The following is a 20,405-nucleotide window of genomic DNA, read 5'->3' on the forward strand; positions in this document are numbered from 1 at the left end:
GGCTCCTTTTAGCCAGGGCTGGAGCTGGAGAGGCTGGGTTGCTGGGCACCATGGCCTACCGCTGCACAGAGCAGTGGAGCCATGAGCCTATCCCACAAAACCAATTTTCCCTCCTAAGCCTCTGGGCCTGTGATGGGAGTGGCTGCCATGAAGGTGTCTGAAACATCTTGGGGGCATTTTCCCCATTGTCTTGGTTAGTGACACTTGGTCTTTACTTATGCAAATTTCTGCATCTGGCTTGAATTCCTTCCCAGAAAATGGGGTTTTCTTTTCTACCACAATTCTGGGCTGCAAATTTTCTAAACTTTTATGCTCTGCTTCCCTTTTAAATATAAGTTCCAGTTTGGAGTCATTTCTCTGTTTATGCAAATGGGTGTATGCTTTTAGAAGCAACCAGGTCACATCTTAAATGCTTTGCTGCTTAGAAATTTCTTCCACCAAATACCCTAAATTATCTCTCTCCAGTTCAAATTCCACAGATTTCTAGAGTACAGGCACAATGCCACCCATCTCTTCGCTAAAGTATAGCAAAAGTGAGCTTTACTCCACTTCCCAATAAATTCCTCATCTCCATCTGAGAACACCTCAGCCTGGATTTTACCAACCATATTTCTGTCAGCATTTTGGTCACAATCATTCATCAAGTCTTCAGGAAGGTCCAAATTTCCCTCATCTTCCTGTCTTCTGATCCCTCCAAACTGTTCCAACCTCTGCCCATTACCCAGTTCCATAGCTGTTTTCACCTTTTCAGGTATCATTGTAGCAATGCTTCAGTTCTCTTGTACCAATTTTCTGTATTTGTTTTCACACTGCTATTAAAGAACTACCCAAGACAGGGTAATTTATAAAGAAAAGAGGTTTAATTAGCTCATGGTTCTGTGAATTGTATGGGCTTCTGTTTCTAGGGTGGCATCAGGAGACTTACAATTATGGCATAAGGGCAAAGGGAAGGCAAGCACATCTTCACATGGTGGCAAGAGAGAGGAAGAGCAAAGGGGAAAGTGCTGCACACTTTTAAACCATCAGATCTCATGATAACCCACTCACTGTCATGAGAACAGCAAGGGGAACATCAGCCCCCATGATCTAGTGATATCAGTGTTGGAGGCCCCTCCTCCAACACTGAGAATTGCAATTCAACATGAGATTTGGGTGGAGACACGGATCCAAATCATATCAAGAGAAATCTTTGAAACTATTTATGTACATAACTGCTGAATAGAGTGTTAGATATCTGTTCTTAACTCTGGATCAATAGGTAATTCTACAAGTTAATCCTTATATATAGTGACAGTACCTACCGCCAGTGTAATCTATTCTTAGGAGCAAATCCAACCTTTGAGCACTGAAATGCCCTGTCTGCAGCATGTTTTCTCTAACCTGCTGTCAACAGAATATTTTTTAAATGATATTGAAGGTAGAACTTTTTCCTGGAAAACTAAAATTATCCTAAAAATATTCATAATTTGATTTATTCTTTCAACAATGAAACTGTATCAAAATCTAATTTGCATATTTTTGTGATTTCTTTTTACACATTTATCTAGCATACAAAAAATGCGTAGGTAGGTAAGCATTTTTTGGGTATTTTTTCGGGCTACAAGTCCGATTAAGACATGACCAACAGCAGAGAAAAGCTGGGATTCCAGGTATCACTGGCAATATAATTCAAAGGATATTTTAAAACTTTACGCTAGTTTGAGAAACTTGAGAGTCAAGCCTTCCTTTTCACCTCCTGAAATGCAGTTCTCTTCCTAAATCTATTAAGGTAGCTGACCTTTTCCAAGTTATACATGAAAGATAAAGGGTTTTCTCTCCTACTGTAGTACTTAAAATTTGTCCAGAGAGATTATTTACTATGGTAAAAGTGAAGTCTCATACTAGCCACATTAATAAAGTTTCCAAAAGATGAATAAAGAAGCCTTCCTGACTACTTACAAGAGAATAAAATGGAATACAAACTAACAATTTTTTTAAGTGGTAGAAAAATCTAAATACCCACATTTAGAGAACCTGTTCTATACCAACTATAATTGTCTTTTTGCTTGTCACTTTAAGAGTCACAGCAGAAAGGAGGCTAAAATTACTTCTAAGATGGCAAAACAAATTGATAAATGCCTCTAGTTATTTTCAAAAACACTTACAGAAATTGCCCACTTAGAGACTTCAGTGTGCCTGGTCTTTCATCACAAATGAATACTAATTCTACCTTCTCTGTGGAATCCATCATTTTCTTGGGTAGAATAAATGCATTATATGCCCAATTATAAGCTCTCCATGAAGTTCTTTGAAGAATTCCTCAATATTTTCTGTTTCATATGAGTATAAATGACCTTCTACTTTCAGAGGAAACTCACCTAACATGCAGAGTTTACATATCTTCAGTGTCTCTTATATTCAAAGACTCATGAATGCAAACATACATTTTTGAATCATGCAGAAGCACTACAGATAATTAGGAGAGGCAAAGATCCTGTTAAGTATTCATTTTGGAGAATTTTACTTATTAGATAACAAAGCTTCCTACTCCCCACCCCCATAGCAATGTCTTAAGGAGAACCATCTGTCCTGTGGGTTGGTCATTATTCTAACTGTTGTGTTTTCTTCTATTCTAGAATATATATGTATTTCCTAGAATCTGTTTATGTTCTTTTCTAGATGTATGCAGAATACAGCAGATGGCCCTTCTGAACATGTAGAGGATTACCTCTGTGACCCAGAAGAGATGCCTCTGGGCTCCAGAGAGTGCAAATTACCATGCCCCGAGGACTGTGTGATATCTGAATGGGGTCCATGGACCCGATGTGTATTGGTGAGATGATTAGTATTTTTATTAATGTAGAGTTTATTTAATTCCTTGCCACTGCAGTTTAAAGACATTATTTATAAAATATAATAACTTCAATGTAAAATTTGTTTTTGGGCCATATTTACCAAAGTAAGGTGTGTTTTCTCAGCCACTTCATTCTACAACTGTGCTATTTAAAGTCTGTAATCTTTCCTCTCACACGAGAACAGCTCCACTGCTTGCAAGCCTTACTCAGCCCATCATCCTAACCCAGCACAGAAGGCCTTCAGTTTGCCTTAAAAATACACAGCATGTTAAAAACTACAGTGGTGATAATGATTCCCTCCAGGTAAAGGGGAAATGAATGAAGTAAAGGTACTTTAATGGTGTCAGGTTATTGTCATCCTTTGCTTTTTGCCCAATACCTTTTATTTAAATGGTAGGAATAATCTCTCACACAGTGGGAACACAGCAGCAGGGGTATTAACACGAAAAAGCAAGAGATCCTGGGTAAGAAGCTAAGTAGAAAGAATAAAGCTGTGCATCAGTGAATCTCTCTTTACACACTGGCTCTATGTCTCCTTGGGCCTGGAAAGCCAGCTGAGAGTTTCAGATCACACGAAGCTTCTATGTTTCAACAGCCAGTAGGGGCTCATCCACGAGACTCTGGGAAGAGAGTCATTTGAAACAGAACTGGCTGCTTATGCAGGACATTTGGCTTACCCATGGGCACCTCTGAAACACTGTACATTTCAAAAACAGCATGAAAAGCATGAGAAAAATAACTAATATGGAATTATTTTATTGAAATACAATATAAACCAGTTTCAAAGAAGAGTTTTATGGTGCATATTTTCCAAATAGAAACTGATACTCCATTTCAGTGTTAAAGATACTGATTGGCAGAAAACTGACATAGCAGGAGTAAAACAAAAATGGCAGTTGACTGGAAGGCAAGTTAAATTGTAGTAATGAATCAACTTTTCACAAGGGTGTATAATTGATTTTCTGTTCTAATTTCATAGCATCAGATTTGAAGTTCCATCAAGTCACTGGGCTGCATACTACAATATCTAACTATGTTTATAATAGTGAGAATTTTTAGTCAGGTAATATGAAAAGATTTCATTTTTATACAGTAGGAAATATAGAACCCAGGCCTCTTCTTAAACTTATTAATAGGGGTTCTAATAAAAGGAACCACTAAACTAGAACTTTGTCCATTAGGTTTCTGTATTAAATGACCAAGGATAATCATCTTAGAAGAATGATGGAGGCTCTATTATATATATAAGAGTTGGTGAAGCATATTTTGTGTTCCTGGGAGTTTGCCAATAGGAATGTTTGGGTAAGAATAAAATTCAATGAGGTGAACAGACTGTGCTTCCCAGGCTTTTTATTTCTTTAAAGAAAAACCTTAGAAAAATTAAATTTAACAGAATTTAATTGAGCAAAGAACCATTCAGAAATTGAGCCACCTCCCAAACCAGAACAGATTAAGAGAGACTTTGGCACTGCCACGTGGATGAAAAGGTTTCTTGGGCAGAAGAAGATAAATGACCTCCAGAAAATGATGTACAGAAGACAGAAGTGAGGTTCAGAAACAGCTAGACTGGTTACAGCTCAACGTGTGTGACAAACAAAATGAGTGAGTCAAAAGTTCCAATCAATCGAGGTTTAATAAACCAGCTCTAGAACTTATCCGGGAAGAAGCAGTGAGGTTTTCAGAAGAGGTGTTCAGGAGGTTTAATGTTTATACATTCACTTAAATGTGGGGAGGCAGGTAGGAAGAGAGGCAGATAGGCATTACAGTGAATAGTTATATTCCTGTGAGACATTAGTTAATGCCTAGTAAACCTACATTTTACATAAGATAAGGGGAATGTTTAAAGAGAAAGGGGAATAGAGGAAGAATCAGTTATGCAGACATCTCTGGGTAGATGGAAGTATGACAGATCTCCTCTTGTTTTTGTTCTGAACCTGGGAAAATAAGCTTGCAATTGAGAGTGTCAGTGTGGAATCAGACTTCAGTTTTAGGAGTTAGACTATAGACCTAAAGTTACAGTTGATATGCTCTTTTTTTGTGGTAGGCGATAAAGGAATTTACCTGTGAATGTTCTATGGGAGAGTCATTCCCAGATGCCTGAGGCCTTTTACCTTTCCATGGCAAACTGGCATAATATAGCAATAGCTATTCATTTGGAAGAGAGTGCTGCAAGATGGCCTCCAGGCTTACCCTTCCCTTTTGCATAGGGAGTTTGAGATCCTGAGATATTTTAAAAATTTTCCTTTACATTTGTCATATTTGATCACGATTTGAACAATGGGCTACATCTGTCTGAAACTCGGTGATTGCACAAAAGCAGGTTATAATCTGTTTACACATCCGAATAGGGTACAGTTAACTATGTATGAAGAAATCTTTAGGATGAACATAAATTATGTAAGGAGGCAACGTTAGCCTAAATTTAATTTGACGTATTTTACCTTTAACTCACCTTGTTTCTTCTCCGGACTTCATTAAACAGATACAGATTAAGCTTTCACTGTCTATCAGGAAGTGTGTTAGGTAGGGAGAATATACAGATATCTAAAACGAAAGTCTTCTCCTAGTGCACTGTAGAAGGAACAAGACTTTTATGTAATGCACATTATGTCAAGACAATGTTATTCCAGTGGTGTGACCAAAGTGCAATGGAAGTAGGGGAGGAGGAAGCAATTATTTTAGGCCTTAAAAACTCCAAGGAGGCGGGCCGGGCACAGTGGCTCATGCCTGTAATCCCAGCACTTTGGGAGGCCAAGGCGGGTGGATCACGAGGTCAAGAGATCGAGACCACCCTGGCCAACATGGTGAAACCCCGTCCCTACTAAAATTACAAAAATTAGCTGGGTGTGGTGGTGTGAACCCATAGTCCCAGCGACTCAGGAGGCTGAGACGGGAGAATTGCTTGAACCCAGGAGGCGGAGGCTGAAGTGACCGGAGATCACGCCACTGCACTCCAGTCTGCACGACAGAGCAAGACTCCGTCTCAAAAAAAAAAAAGAAAAGTCCAAGGAGGCTTGCTCCTGGTTTCTTCCTGTCCTTAGAAACCAATTGTTTTCAGAAAACTACCAGTAGACGACTGGCAAGCCAGTCTTTTTAGATTGTTGTCAACTGAAGAATGACAAGGTCATAAATTTGGAAAGGAGACCTTTACATCTCATAAAGCGTTGTAGACTGCAAGGTGGCCACTCTGATACAGCCAACCAGAAGCTCGAAACAGACACTTCTAGGGAATGGCAAAGGGAACAATAATTTGTGTTGACCAGGGTGGCCAAATATATGTATTTAATGAGTTATATGAGGAGTCATGAATATTTATAAACAGAGAAAAGTATGCATGTTTTATGCCCCCCTTAGGTGTCCCATGTACCAAAAATGGTAGCATTAGCATGATCCAAGGGTGGGTTTTCAGTGCTCTCATGTCAAAAGGTGAAAGAGAGGTCACAGAAACCCTTACTGTACATCCTCCATGGACTCCCCAGAACCACTCCATGAACAGTCGTTTCTTATTAGGAAGAAATGCTGGTTGATTGTTTTGTTGCAAACATAAAAGGGAGAGGTAGGGTCAGGCTGTAACCACCCAAGGGGTTCTTCCTGCCTGCTGCACAAATAAAGACCAGGGTATTACAGTAAAGAGTTTAATAGACATGAGGCCAGCCATGCCACATGGAAGATGGAGTTAGTACTCAAATCAGTCTCATCTAACGCTCCTAGGTAGGGGTTTTTCAAAGGCAGTTTTGGGGAAGGAAGGGGTGGGGCTGCCATGTAATGGGTACTTGCTGCTGATTGGTTGGGGAAGAGATGAAATCACAGGTGGTCAAAGCTGAACTCCCGCGAGCTGAGTTCTTCTGGGTGGGGCCACAGGAACTGGGTTGGCAGGTCCAGGTAGAGCCCTGTGTGTTAGACATGCAAAAAACCTGAAAGGATATCTCAAAAGGCCATTCTACAATAGTGGTGTTGTCTGCAGGAATTGCTAGAAGTCATTTATGTCTACACCTTAGCAGAATTCAGATTCCTCTCCTCTCCCAGCCTGATGGCACTTGAGTTTGCAGAAAGGCCTGTTATCATTTAAACTATAAACTAAATATTTCTTGAAGTTAGTTCAGCCCCCAAACCCAGGAATAATTAAGGAAAGAGCAAAATGAGGAGGGTGGGTTAGAGCAGATCACTTTTACTGCCATAATTTTCTTACTGTTATAATTTTTGCAAAGGCAGTTTCAAGGCAATTGGTTGATGAGGTATGGAGTGCATTTTTCCAAAGGTCTGGTTTCTGTATAACCCACAAGGAAGAAAGCCTAAATGCCAAGATCTCAGTTTTCAAGGTTTCTCTATGGTTCCTATGGCCAAGAGAGGGTCCATTTGGTCAGCTGCAGGGCTTAGAATGTTTTTTTTTCTAAGTTCTAAATTAATAATTAAAATTAGAATTTAGAATTGTTTATGTGCATGTATACATGTACATCAGGAAAAGAAAACTTACTGAGACCTAGTCATTTAAAGTTATTCTTAAAATGTCATTTTTTAAGGTCCAAAAGACTATACATAATCCACAAACATATAATTATATATCTATATAATATACATAGAACTTAATATAATTCGCATTCTGTAATAATACGACCACCATATGTGTGTATTTGTACAGATATGAGGTGATGTGTGTATTAGCATTTGATACATGGCATCTTAGAGCTAGATGGTACATCAAAATCTCATTCAACACCTTCCTTTTATACACTGACCAACTGAGGCATAATGAGGTTGACCGACTTGTCTGTGTTAGCCAGTAGCCTGAATGTTCTAACTCCTGATCCAGTGCTGTCTCTAATATAATAGTTGTTTAGCCGAGTATTCACCTTTCTGAGAATTTGTAATGTTCTTTTTAAGCCTTGCAATCAAAGCAGTTTCCGGCAAAGGTCAGCTGATCCCATCAGACAACCAGCTGATGAAGGAAGATCCTGCCCTGATGCTGTTGAGCAGGAACCCTGTAACCTGAACAAAAACTGCTACCACTATGATTATAATGTAACAGGTACATGGATTGTCATCTAATCACAGAGTTAAGTCCAAATTCCGTGCCTGTTATCTCTGAACCATTCCTGTCAGTGTAGTTCATCTCCATCTGTGTGCCTTTTGGACATGCTGCTTACTGTCCCAGAAATAATTACTTATTAAATGACAAATATTTATCTGTTTTTTTAGTAAACACTAAGATAGAGGAAATAAAAATGTCTCACAGACATTAGCCCTTAAAGTAGGCTGTGAATATGCTAAGTGTTCCTACGTAAGACAACCTCTCACTATGACGAGGTGAATCTAAAAGAAATATTTTTGGCACAGGTATCAGATTTACTCAAAAATATCTTTTTCAGAAGATGCTTCATTGTTTAAAACATACGGGGCAATGATTCTTGAGGTGTGGGCAGATTATAAACATGATTAGTTTGATACAAAAATGTCAGCAATCTTAAACGTACCAAAGATTATAAATCAATGCTATAAAAGGTACAGATAAAGAAAAATAGATGAGTATTTTCATAAAAACAAGTTTATTATTATTTGCATTTTTCCCCTAAATCTCATTTAATACCATCAAGATGCATACTCTAGGAAAGAGTTCATATGATTTGAGACAACACCAAAGCTTACTTTGGAATTTTTCCCAAGTAATTTTCACTCTGAAACAAACTCAAGAGACTGTACAATGATACATTAAAGGTCACACCGGCTTTTTGTTTCTTTTGGTTTTTCTCTTCAATTTCCTTTGATGATACAAAACAAATCAAAGTTATCAGGGATGTTACCCAGCGAAAAGAGATGAAAGAGTTATTTGCAAAAGATGTAAGAGAAATAAGTACAGCCAAAGTGATTTTTTTCACTCTAATAAATGTATGCATTTTTATGCATTATAAATATAGACAAGAAGTAAAATATATAATGTTTTATTTGAATATAATTACATAGTTAAAGTACCATCTGTCACGATTATGATTATTTTGCTAAAATAGAAGTAATGCAAATATTTTAAATTATATTTTTATTGGGAAAAAAGTTTTTAAGTGACATTGATCTGCAGGTCAATGTCACTAAACGGCTATCAAGATTTTCAAGTAGACATCTGCCTTTAAGAATAAACCCTATAGCTATGTGCAACCCCAGCAATTCCATTTGACTCCTGATATGTTCAAAGCTGAGACCCATATGCTCTGCATGGGGGATGATTGATTATGGGGCTTAGGAAGCAGTTGTGAATTAAATATGGGATTTGGGTCATCAGAGTTTCATTTGAAATCTGTTTCATACTGAGCCTTCTGTTCTGATGGGCTTCCTTTTTTCAGACTGGAGTACATGTCAGCTGAGTGAGAAGGCAGTTTGTGGAAATGGAATTAAAACAAGGATGTTGGATTGTGTTCGAAGTGATGGCAAGTCAGTTGACCTGAAATATTGTGAAGAGGTGGGTGGATGCTGTGTTATATTTTTGTGAGTAAATTCTTCCCTAATAATTTCAATGCATGCTGAGCCAAGTGACCCGTGCTACATGCAGCTCATTGCCAGCAGATGTTTTTCTGCACTATTCGTGGGCTGCTAAGTATGTTCTTGAAAAGACGCAATGCCTAACACTACTGATTCCTACATATAATTTTCTGTATTTTCTTCTGCTTGGCACCCAAAGGTAGCCTAGTAATTAGCCTATTCTGAAAGAAATGCTTAGGGAACAATAAGTAGTCAAGGTGAATAAAAGCAATAAATCTTAATCAGACCCTTATCATCTTTTGTAATTTGATGTGAATTTTGTGTAGTGCCTGGGACACCTGCCAAGGTCCATCATTTATTCTCTTTGTTGCTAAACATTGATCACATGTGGTTTCATAGCAGATTTTGATATTAGGATCTAATACCCAGCTGTGTGCATCTAAGCAGTCCAGTCTGATTGAGAGCCTCAAATTCAAACAAAGGAATGAAGTCTGTCATTACTATCATCTTGGTACAGAGAATTGTAACTGGTAATTATCTAATTGTTGAAAGTAATGTCATCATATCTAGATGTGAGCTTCTGAAATGTGAGAACACATAGTCATTGGCCTTTCTTAGTTTTTATGAAGCTACACTTCATGTTTTAATAATTTTGTCTGATTTCTATACCAAAAACATGACAAATATTGACTCTCCATGCATCTGAGTTCCCTGGGTCATATACCAACCAAGATAAGCAGGAGCCTTAATAGATCTGGAATAGCTGAGAAGGAGTTTGTAACCTCATTAGAGTTTAATATACACGGTCACCATGTCTTCTGTCTACACATCCTGGGGTTACTATAAGCCCACAGTGAATTGTTCCAACACCTAGGGGAAAATTCTAAACAGAAATATTTTAATTCATTTGATAGACTTATCATGCAGACCTAACTTTCTTACATCCCTGTTCATGAGAGCACTCACTTATATTGAAAACACAAATTTGTTTAGTTAATAAATGCCTCCTGCTATAACCTTAAAACTTAATCTATTCATTATTTACATTTGAATAATTCACACTTGAATCATTTGAGTTTTGTAACCAATAACATTGAAGCAATATAACCATTATAAGAATAGCAGCAGTACTAATGAAGATGATAGTCATATACTGGCTGGAGAGCTTTACTTCTAGTTGATTCATACATCCTCTTTTTGCAAATATAAATGCCCTCCTTGGTAGGATGAAATATAAAATAACTCAGAGCTTTGTAAACACTGAAACCTAAGCATACATGACCAATTTTAAACTCTTTCATATGACTAAAGGACAAAGCTGTAAACAGGATTCTTGATTTCTTAAATATGAGTAAACAGCTGGGAAATAACTAATTTTAATTAAATGGGAGTCTACATATTAAGCTCACATGCAAATATTATAATATTTAAATGCTTCAGGGCAATTAGGGACTCCAGTTGTAACATTCTAGCAAACACTGTCTTCAAGACTTAAAATTTGACTGCGTGAACCCTGCATTCAGTGCCACAGCAGTAGGTAACACTTGCTACTTCCCTGACAGCCACAAAGAAAGATGGCATTATTATCCGACAAAGAGGAAAATTAGAGTTAAACCCAACTAGCCTTTATGTAGTATTTTTATCTTTAGTGTTTTTCAGACATTTACTCATTGGATACCCAGAAATTGGTTTCTTCTTTCCTATTTCTTATATTTTTGAATAGATTTCTTCTTTAATTTATTTAGACACGTATGGTTAGGTAAATGAGAGAGAGAATTAAAAGAGAGAGCTAATCAATGTAAGGAAAAAAGTAGTACAGGACTAAAATGTCTAAGTAGTAGATACACAAGTCAGTAATAATTGAATTCTGTGATTCAAACTCTCCCCATGAAACTATTATTTACCTTAAATGTAACATATTGTTTTTATCATATCACCTTAAGATTCCTATCTCCTACCTCCCATGACTTTTAAGAGGCTTTATGAGGCTTCAGTTGAGTGATATGTTGAAAGTTTTCATACCAAATACTCAGCTTTGTCAAGTATTACTCATATAGAATATAATGGGAGTGCCTGCAGAGAGATGTATTACACAAAGCTTTGATCTGATCCTCTCTCCACGGGTAACTTAGAGCTAAAAGCTATACTTGAAATAACATGTTTCAAAAAAATTTCTCGTTTGCCATTATCTGCTGTATAAATTAGAAAACATAAACATCTCTTTCATGCAGAAATAAAAAAGGTCTTGGAAATTCCAATAATTACTAGTTTTAAAAATTCATATTCTCCTAATAAGCTCTTCTATTTCTTTTTCTTTTTTTTTTTCATTTGGAGACAGAGTCTCACTCTATTGCCCAGACTGGAGTACAGTGGCGCTATCTCAGCTCACTGCAACCTCTACCTCCTGGGTTCAAGCAATTCTCCTGCCTCAGCCTCCCGAGTAGCTGAGGCTATGGTCATGTACCACCACTCCAAGCTAATTTTTTATTTTTAACTTATTTTAGTAGAGGTTATGTTTCACCATGCTGGGGCTGCTCTCAGGTGATCTGCCCACCTTGGCCTCCCAAAGTGCTGGGATTACAGGCATGAGCCACCGCACCCAGCTGACATTTTCATATTTCAATGATACTTTGTACCTTAGACATTTTAAATGTTGGAAAGTACAGCAGAAGAATTTGAAACCCATCGTACATTTTTAAAGCAGAATATTTATATGATCAGTAATGGAACTCAAATGCCAACAAAATAGCACATTATTATCTGATGAGAGGGTTTGACACCAAAGTGACTGAATTATACCACAGTTATTTGTTAAGTTTTAGAAGTGAACCTCTTTGTTTTAAAAAAGTTCACATAAGATATTCAGAATCAAAAAAACTTTGGTGACCCATATTTCTTTATTAAAAATATAGCTGAATAGTTTATATTATTTCAATTCGTGAATATCATTAGTTTTGAGTAGGATTTTGTGTTTAGAACCTTTTCCTTTTGACTTTCAGTTTAACATACATAAAAATAAATAGAATTTTAAGATGCAATTGCAGATCAAAATATTGATATTATTGATGTTTAGCTAATGCAAAGTATTTATGCTTATATTTATTTGTTCTCCATTTAGGGAAATTCAACCAATTTGGAGATTAAATCTACTTTTTTTCATTGCTTATTGGAATAGAGTCAATGGGCCCCTTCTTTCATCCTGTGCCCCTAACTTTCACTCTCCTTGGTCCAGCCACTTTATACTTTTAATAATTTGGATGTTTGTCCTCCAGGTACCATTTTATTCTGTTATGTGGCTTGCTTTTTCTCCCTTTCTCTCTTCTCTCTTGTCTCCTCATTCTCTGACTCCCTCTCCGGATTTACAATATACATACTGATCTAGCTCTGTTCTTCCAGCTGCACCTGGAGAAAAACTGGCAGATGAACACGACCTGCGTGGTGGAATGCCCTGTGAACTGTCAGCTTTCTGATTGGTCTCCTTGGTCAGAATGTTCTCAAACATGTGGCCTCACAGGTTTGTACCATTACTCATATTAGGCTAATGGTCAAGGAATATGAAATACAATATCCATCTTGCTTTAAGCCATGTCAGATAATCTTCAGAAAGGTTGAATTGGTTGTCTTTCTTTCCAAAATATGTAAGCCTTACTTGTTCCTGGATCTCCTCAGGAGATATCCCTGTGATGCCTTCTCCCAATGAGATATATGCTTGCAAAACCATAACATATCATTAAAGTTGCATCACTTTGTATGTCTTAAAGGAAAAATGATCCGAAGACGAACAGTGACCCAGCCCTTTCAGGGTGATGGAAGACCATGCCCTTCCCTGATGGACCAGTCCAAACCCTGCCCAGTGAAGCCTTGTTATCGGTGGCAATACGGCCAGTGGTCTCCATGCCAAGTGCAGGTATAAATTCTCAAGAAGTTGTAAGGAAGTGTGTACTCTTTATCTGCAGAGACTTGGTTTCAGAAATATTTTTCAGAGCTTACAGATGACAAGCTTCTTAAAATTTTTATGTGGCTTGCCATTTTATAACCAATTAATTAGTTTTGATGACAAACACTCCATCCTGTACTTTTAAAATCCTTTGGAGACTGTTTCATTTTAATAAAAATTTGTTTTCCTGCCTTTAGCTAGAAAAGAAATAAATTGTTCAAAGTATGCTTTACTGCTAGTGCCCTATAGGGCTTCTTCCCTAGGGTTTCAAATGCTTCTCTAAATCATCATAAATCAAAGTCAATGGTGCAGAGATGACTAAGTGATGAGCTCTCTAATAAGGTATTATTTCTCTTTTTCTAATTAGTTATTTCTTCCTCCATTCCAGGAGGCCCAGTGTGGGGAAGGGACCAGAACAAGGAACATTTCTTGTGTAGTAAGTGATGGGTCAGCAGATGATTTCAGCAAAGTGGTGGATGAGGAATTCTGTGCTGACATTGAACTCATTATAGATGGTAATAAAAACATGGTTCTGGAGGAAACCTGCACCCAGCCTTGCCCAGGTAACAACAGCAAAAGAGAATTCATAATCTGATTATTTTTTCCTAGGACAAGGCCCATGAAGGGTTGCATATAAAGTATAAGATACAGGATGTCAAGAGTCTTCTGATTTGGTAATATCTATGCCAACAGCTGAACACTATGCCCATGGGGATAGGGGCACTGCCTCATTACTGTCAGGTAGGGATGAAGTCCAGGCCTCCCATGTGGCCTCTCTCAACACCCTCTGGAGTTGTAACATATGCGGGAGACGGAGATTAAGGCATCAAGCCCAAGGTCCACAGGAAAGGCATGAAATAAAAGTTGAGAAAATAAGGATAAAACATAACCTATTTGGGATTTCCAGAAGAGAATAAAGAGAGACCAGTGTTTAAACACTTAATGGCCAAAAACAGATTAAGTCCTCATAATAAGAGCTTAAACTGAGTTCAGGGTAGAATCAACAACAAACTCACACCTAGATAAATGTAGTTAAAACGTAAAATATAGAACAATAATTAGTAAAGTCTTCAGTGAGAAAAAAAAGAGATTATCTACAACTAGAAGACAAAATAACAGTATGGAGGAAACAACTGAAAGATGCTGTTCTGCTTCAGTGTTAGACACAATGGGCGCATGCAGCAAATGTAGGAAGAAATGTTGTATATCAAACAGTATAGGAAAAATGGAAGACAGTGATAAGCTAATAGTTATGACTTTGGGCTTGATGCAGAGAATTGGAGGGGAAATTTAATGTTCAAATATGCCCGAAAACCCATCCTTGAAAAAGATATGGGGCAACAACTTATTAGTGGGCTGGAAATGAGCAGATTGAAAATGAATTACCTGTATTTTATCACCAAATAGAAAATTTATATTCTCCCAATTTGCTTATAATTATGATGTAAAAATTGTATCTCTTTTAAACTATTTTTTTGTGAATAAGACTTCAAAAAATTAAGGATTTGGCAGAAAGATAATGGAGCATAAAACATTTTCTAGGTAAAAGCATGTAATTTAAGAAAATTTTTAAAGTGAATAGCATATTAACAAAAATTTATAAATGGGATTGAGTCCCTAAAAGCTGGAAAAACTGACAACATGGGTTACTTCTTCATTCACTCATTGAGTTACATATTGCTTAGTTAAAAAAGTCATTTGAGATGATAAAAATGGTAGGATATAGTTTAAGATTAACAGAATAAAATTGAACAGAGCAGTTAAATAAGCTCTGATAGGGGTTATTTTGAGGACAAGCCCCCTAAGTCTCTGTGAACATCCAACTATTGTATAGGTCTTTGCACACATGGATAGCTTCATCTACTTCATGTCAAGAAATAAAGTTTATTTTTAAAAACCAAAAATCTGCAAAGCAGCTTCTTCTCAATGAGTGTAAAGTTTCAGGCATGCAAGGTAAGTTCTAGAGATCAGTTGTTAGACATAGTGCCTGTAGTTAACAATACTTTATTGTATACTTAAAAATGTGTTAATTAGGTAGATCTCATATTAAATGGTCTTATTACACTAAAAAGTAAAATGTGAAAAAAAGTAAAAGAAAAGAAAATTTGACTCTCGGCCAGGCACAGTGGCTCACACCTGTAATCCCAAGACTTTGAGACACTGAGGTAGGTGAATCACAATGTCAGGAGTTCGAGACGAGCCTGGCCAACATAGTGAAACTCCATCTCTACTAAAAATTAGCTGGGTCTAGTGGCGGATGCCTGTAATCCCAGCTACTTGGGAGGCTGAGGTAGGAGAATCACGTGAACCCAGGAGGCAGAGATTGCAGTGAGCCAAGATCGCCCCACTGCACTCCAGCCTGAGCGAGAGAGTAAGACTCCCTCTCAAAAAAAAAAAAAAGAAAGAAAGAAAGAAAGAAAAAACGAAAAAGAAATCCTGACTTCCTAAAGCCAGGCAAAGTGTTGCTGTTCAGACATTCCCACACCTGCCAATAATAAACTTTTGCTGATCCAGCAATTCCCTTCTTTAATTTCCTGCTTCTGAAACTGGTCTGATATCATTTAAGATCTCACAAACGATTCAATTTAATAAAATCACTTTGCTTCACTGCAGATCCAGCCTGAGGCTGTAGCAGCAGGTGACCTCCAGGCAAGGTCAAGGACTAAACCTTTTGACCTCGATGTACTGAATGGCTACAGAGGCAACAAAAAGTGACCAAGGCTAAAAATTGTAAGGCCTTCCTGTTCCAAAACCAAATCTCCAGCACCAATAATAATAGGATTGTGGTGACATCCACACCATTGAGCAGAACTGGCATCCTTGTCAGATAGTGGTGTACGTATGCCTTACTATAGACATTCCCCACGTGGTTTCATTATACTTCCTGCAGGAGAATCACCCACTCATTCCAGTTATTTATCAAATGTAATTATACATCGGGCCTTGGACTTGAGACCAGAGATACAGTGAAGACCAACAGACCCTGTCCTTGTACGGCTTACTTTCTAGTGGAAGGAACAATTGTTAATCTAATAGTGACATAAACATAAGATTATAATATCTGTGGTAAATGATGTGAAGGAAAATTACAGGATCCCATGATAATACAGAACAGGACAAACACACTGTTTTAATTAATGTAATTGCAAATCTAGGAGAAGGCTGCTCTTCTCTTGTAAATTACAATCTATTCATTTCAGTTCCTCTCTTGCTAGTTTTCTCTAATGATGGGTTTTGAAAGCTAGCAATATGTGTACTAATAAGCCTTAAAGACTCGAATACTGAATTAGGAAATACATTTCATGTGTTAATTGTCATATCTTTGGCAGGCATAGGGTAATTTTATTGTTATTACAACGGTTTACATGGTCAAAATAGAAAAGTGTATTTAAAACAAGAAAGTATCTCACTCTCATTTGCTGTTATTAAATCTTTGAAGCCCAACATGTATTACTTTGGGGAGATAATTACTAACTCACAATATATCATTAAAAGATTTATTAAGTTTTCTTGCAAAATAAATGACGCTAAATGTGGACTGCCACAGAGATAAAGCCTGTTGGTAAAAAGATATGTTTTCTTTCCATGTAGTTTTCAATCACTGAGGTAAAATTATATTACTTTCATGTTGATATGAATTTTTTAAACTTTAGCAGTTTTCCTATATCATTAAAAACTGTGTAACCCCAAAGTGACATTTCCTACGAAATGGTAGTGTTTCTAAAACTTTCTCAGACTACTTAGAAATTCTTTCTAGTTGCTTTTTCCTTTGCATTTCTAAAATTTACTAGAACCATCTATACCTCAGGAGTACCAATTACATTCTTTAATAAAAGTCTACAAAAATCACTCCATTTTACTATTATGAATGTATCTTTTAGTCAATAATTCATGTCTTACCAGGACTTCTTAGGCATGACACAAGAAGTTTTTCCATTAATCACATCTCCAGGCAACTTTGTGCTAATATCAGTCACCTTCAGCATAATATAAGGCAATATGAATTATTCATATGACATGGCTAGAATAAATAAGTAATAAACCTTTGTGAATTTGTGTCTATCATAATTAACTGTATACTCTGAAGAGTATTACTAAGTAGTCATTCTGAAAAATGAATGGGTTAATGGAAAGGGCATATTTCATCAAATCTTTTCTGTTCTTAGATGTTGGAAGCATGGATGAACAATGCACTCCTAGTTACATACCCAACAGAAATGCATATATAAGTTCATCCAAAGGCTTGTACTAAAATGTTCACAGTAACAATGATAGGAGAAATTTACAACAACTCCCCACATGCCCATCAATAGTAGAATGGGTATCTAATCTCTGATATATTCACACAATGGAATAAAGTACAGTAGTAAGAATGAACAAACTGGAACTTCATAAATATATGCTGGATCTCACAAACATAAATGAGAGAAGGCACACACAAAAAAGTACATATGGTATGATTTCATATATGACACGAGGGAGGGTTCTGAGATCCTGGGAATGTTTTGTTCCTTGATTTGGGTGTTCATCACATGTTACATAATCAGATTGTCGAAATTCAGCTATCTGTGCATCTATGATATCTGATCATTTAACATGTTTATTAAACTTAAATAAATACTTAAGAGAAGTGGTTTCAAGATGTAGATCAAAGGAAATAGTATTATTTCCAGTACTGCAACTGCTCGATTGCTTCTCTCACCACCACTCCTCTGGGAAGAAATAGAAATGAAACATAAAGCCAGCTTTGGCAGTCTTGAACTTACAACTTTTTGAAAATTGTGAATACCTAGAAGACAAATTCTGTTTATATTTAGGCTTGTGTGTACCTCACGTGTAATAAACCACTTTATTATGATCATGACAAGAGTGGCGGTAGGTTTGGATAAAATGTTTGTTGTATCCTAAGAAGGGATGAATTATAGTGGATGAGCTTCTGTCCGTCACAGTTTACCTTTGATATCATTAAGCAACATACAGACCAGTAATCGCTATGCAGAAAATAACAATATCTATAGACAGTTATACAAAACATATAAATTACAAACATTAAATGCTTACTTAAATCTTATAAACATTATGTATGACTGGCATACCTAAAAACATTGCCCAGTGGGGTTGGAATTAAAACAAATATCTACCTGGATTTCTCTGTGGATATGAGTGTAAATTATAAACCTGTGTTTTTCAGGTGACTGTTATTTGAAGGACTGGTCTTCCTGGAGCCTGTGTCAGCTGACCTGTGTGAATGGTGAGGATCTAGGCTTTGGTGGAATACAGGTCCGATCCAGAGCGGTGATTATACAAGAACTAGAGAATCAGCATCTGTGCCCAGAGCAGATGTTAGAAACAAGATCATGTGATGGTGAGTGCTACTGTTCATATACTCTATCTTAAGCAAAAGCATAAGATTAAAAAAAAATCTGTTAAAAATAAATTTGGCCAGGTGTGGTAGCTCACGCCTATAATTCCACCACTTTGGGAGGCCACAGCAGGTGGATCACCTGAGGCCAGGACTTTGAGACCAGCCTGGACAACATGGTGAAACCCCGACTCTACTAAAAAGACATGGTGTCAGGTTTCTCTAATCCCAGCTACTTGGGAGGCTGAGACAGGACAATCACTTGAACCCAGGAAGTGAAGGCTGCAGTGAGATGAGATAGAGCCATAGCACTCCAGCCTGAGCAACAAGAGTGAAATTCCATCTCAAAAACAAACAAAAAAACAAATAAGTAAATTTAAAATTTACTAGGATGTCACTTAAGGCTGAGGACTAAAGTAAAGGGATAATTCTGAATTCTGAAAAGAGTATTTGCAATTAAAAAAAAGGAAAAAGGAAATAGAATGCAACCAACATAGCTAAGCATAAATTCAATGAGATAGAAAATAAAGAATAATCAACGAAATCAATAGATTGTTTTTGAGCAAACTGACAAAATAGATCAGCTCATGTTAACATCAATGAAGAAAAAACAGTGAAGTCATCATAAATGAAGTGTAGAAAAATAGAATAAAACTAGTGTTTTCTAACAAATGTAAACATGTCTTATAATTTAGAATATTTTATCGAGTAATAAAAAACCACATCACCGATTATATAACTATTTTTAAACCTATCAAATACATATTCACACATGCACACAAAGTAAAACTTAGATGGCTTTAGTTATGAGTTAAACCAAAACATAAAGAAATAGACAACTCGTATTTATTTGAAATCTTTTTTATAAGATTGTTTTTTTGAATTACATTTATTGTATTTTATTCATTTATTTTTTATTATACATTAAATCCTGGGATACATGTGCAGAATGTGATGGTTTGTTAAAGAGGTATACACATGCCATGGTGGTTTGCTGCACCCATCAACCTGTCATCTACATTAGGTATTTCTCCTAATGTTATCCCTCCCCTAACACTCCACCCCCGACATGACTTGGTGTGTGATGTTCCCCTCACTGTGTCCCTGTGTTCTCATTATTCAACTCCCACTTATAAATGAGAAGATGTGGTGTTTGGTTTTCTCTTTCTTTGTAAGTTTGCTGAAAATGATGGTTCCCAGCTTAATCCATGTCCTTGCAAAGGACATGAACTCATCCTTTTTTATGGTTGCATAGTATTCCATGGTGTTTGTGTGCCACATTTTCTTGATCCAGTGTATCACTGATGGGCATTTGGGCTGGTTCCAAATCTTTGCTATTGTGAACAGTGCTGCAAGAAACATACGTGTGCATGTGTTGTTATAACAGAATGATTTGAAATTCATTGAGTATATACTAGTAATGGAAATACTGAGTCAAATGGTATTTCTGGTTCTAGATCCTTAAGAAATTGTCACACTGCCTTCCAATGGTTGAACTAATTTACACTCCCACCAACAGTGTAATGCATTCCTATTTCTCCACATTCTCTTCAGCATCTGTTGTTTGTTTCCTGACGTTTTAATGATCACCATTTTAACTGGCATGAGATGGTATCTCATTTTGGCTTTGATTTGCATTTCTCTAATGACCAGTGATGAGATGAGCTTTTTTTTCATATGTTTGTAAGATTTACTGCTGAGGTAAAATGAGGAAACTGAGGCAAGCATAAAAAAGTGAAAAGCTAATTTATTCAGCTCCTGGGTGACCTTCAGTGGTCCAGTCTATCAATGATAGACTGGACAG

At 36.9% G+C, this 20,405-nt stretch overlaps 1 protein-coding gene across 1 annotated transcript in view; it reads left to right on the top strand.

The window, feature by feature from the left end:
* Positions 1-20,405, top strand: part of THSD7A (thrombospondin type 1 domain containing 7A) — a 518,919-nt gene that overhangs the window by 455,447 nt on the left and 43,067 nt on the right. The window contains exons 17-23 of the mRNA XM_009002347.5: positions 2,659-2,812; positions 7,716-7,860; positions 9,167-9,282; positions 12,699-12,816; positions 13,064-13,209; positions 13,628-13,802; positions 18,431-18,604. Of these exons, the coding sequence (XP_009000595.1) occupies positions 2,659-2,812; positions 7,716-7,860; positions 9,167-9,282; positions 12,699-12,816; positions 13,064-13,209; positions 13,628-13,802; positions 18,431-18,604 (1,028 nt within the window). The remainder of the gene's footprint in view (positions 1-2,658; positions 2,813-7,715; positions 7,861-9,166; positions 9,283-12,698; positions 12,817-13,063; positions 13,210-13,627; positions 13,803-18,430; positions 18,605-20,405) is intronic.

Source organism: Callithrix jacchus, chromosome 11 (assembly GCF_049354715.1).
Source record: "Callithrix jacchus isolate 240 chromosome 11, calJac240_pri, whole genome shotgun sequence".
In the NCBI taxonomy this organism is placed as follows: domain Eukaryota; kingdom Metazoa; phylum Chordata; class Mammalia; order Primates; family Cebidae; genus Callithrix; species Callithrix jacchus.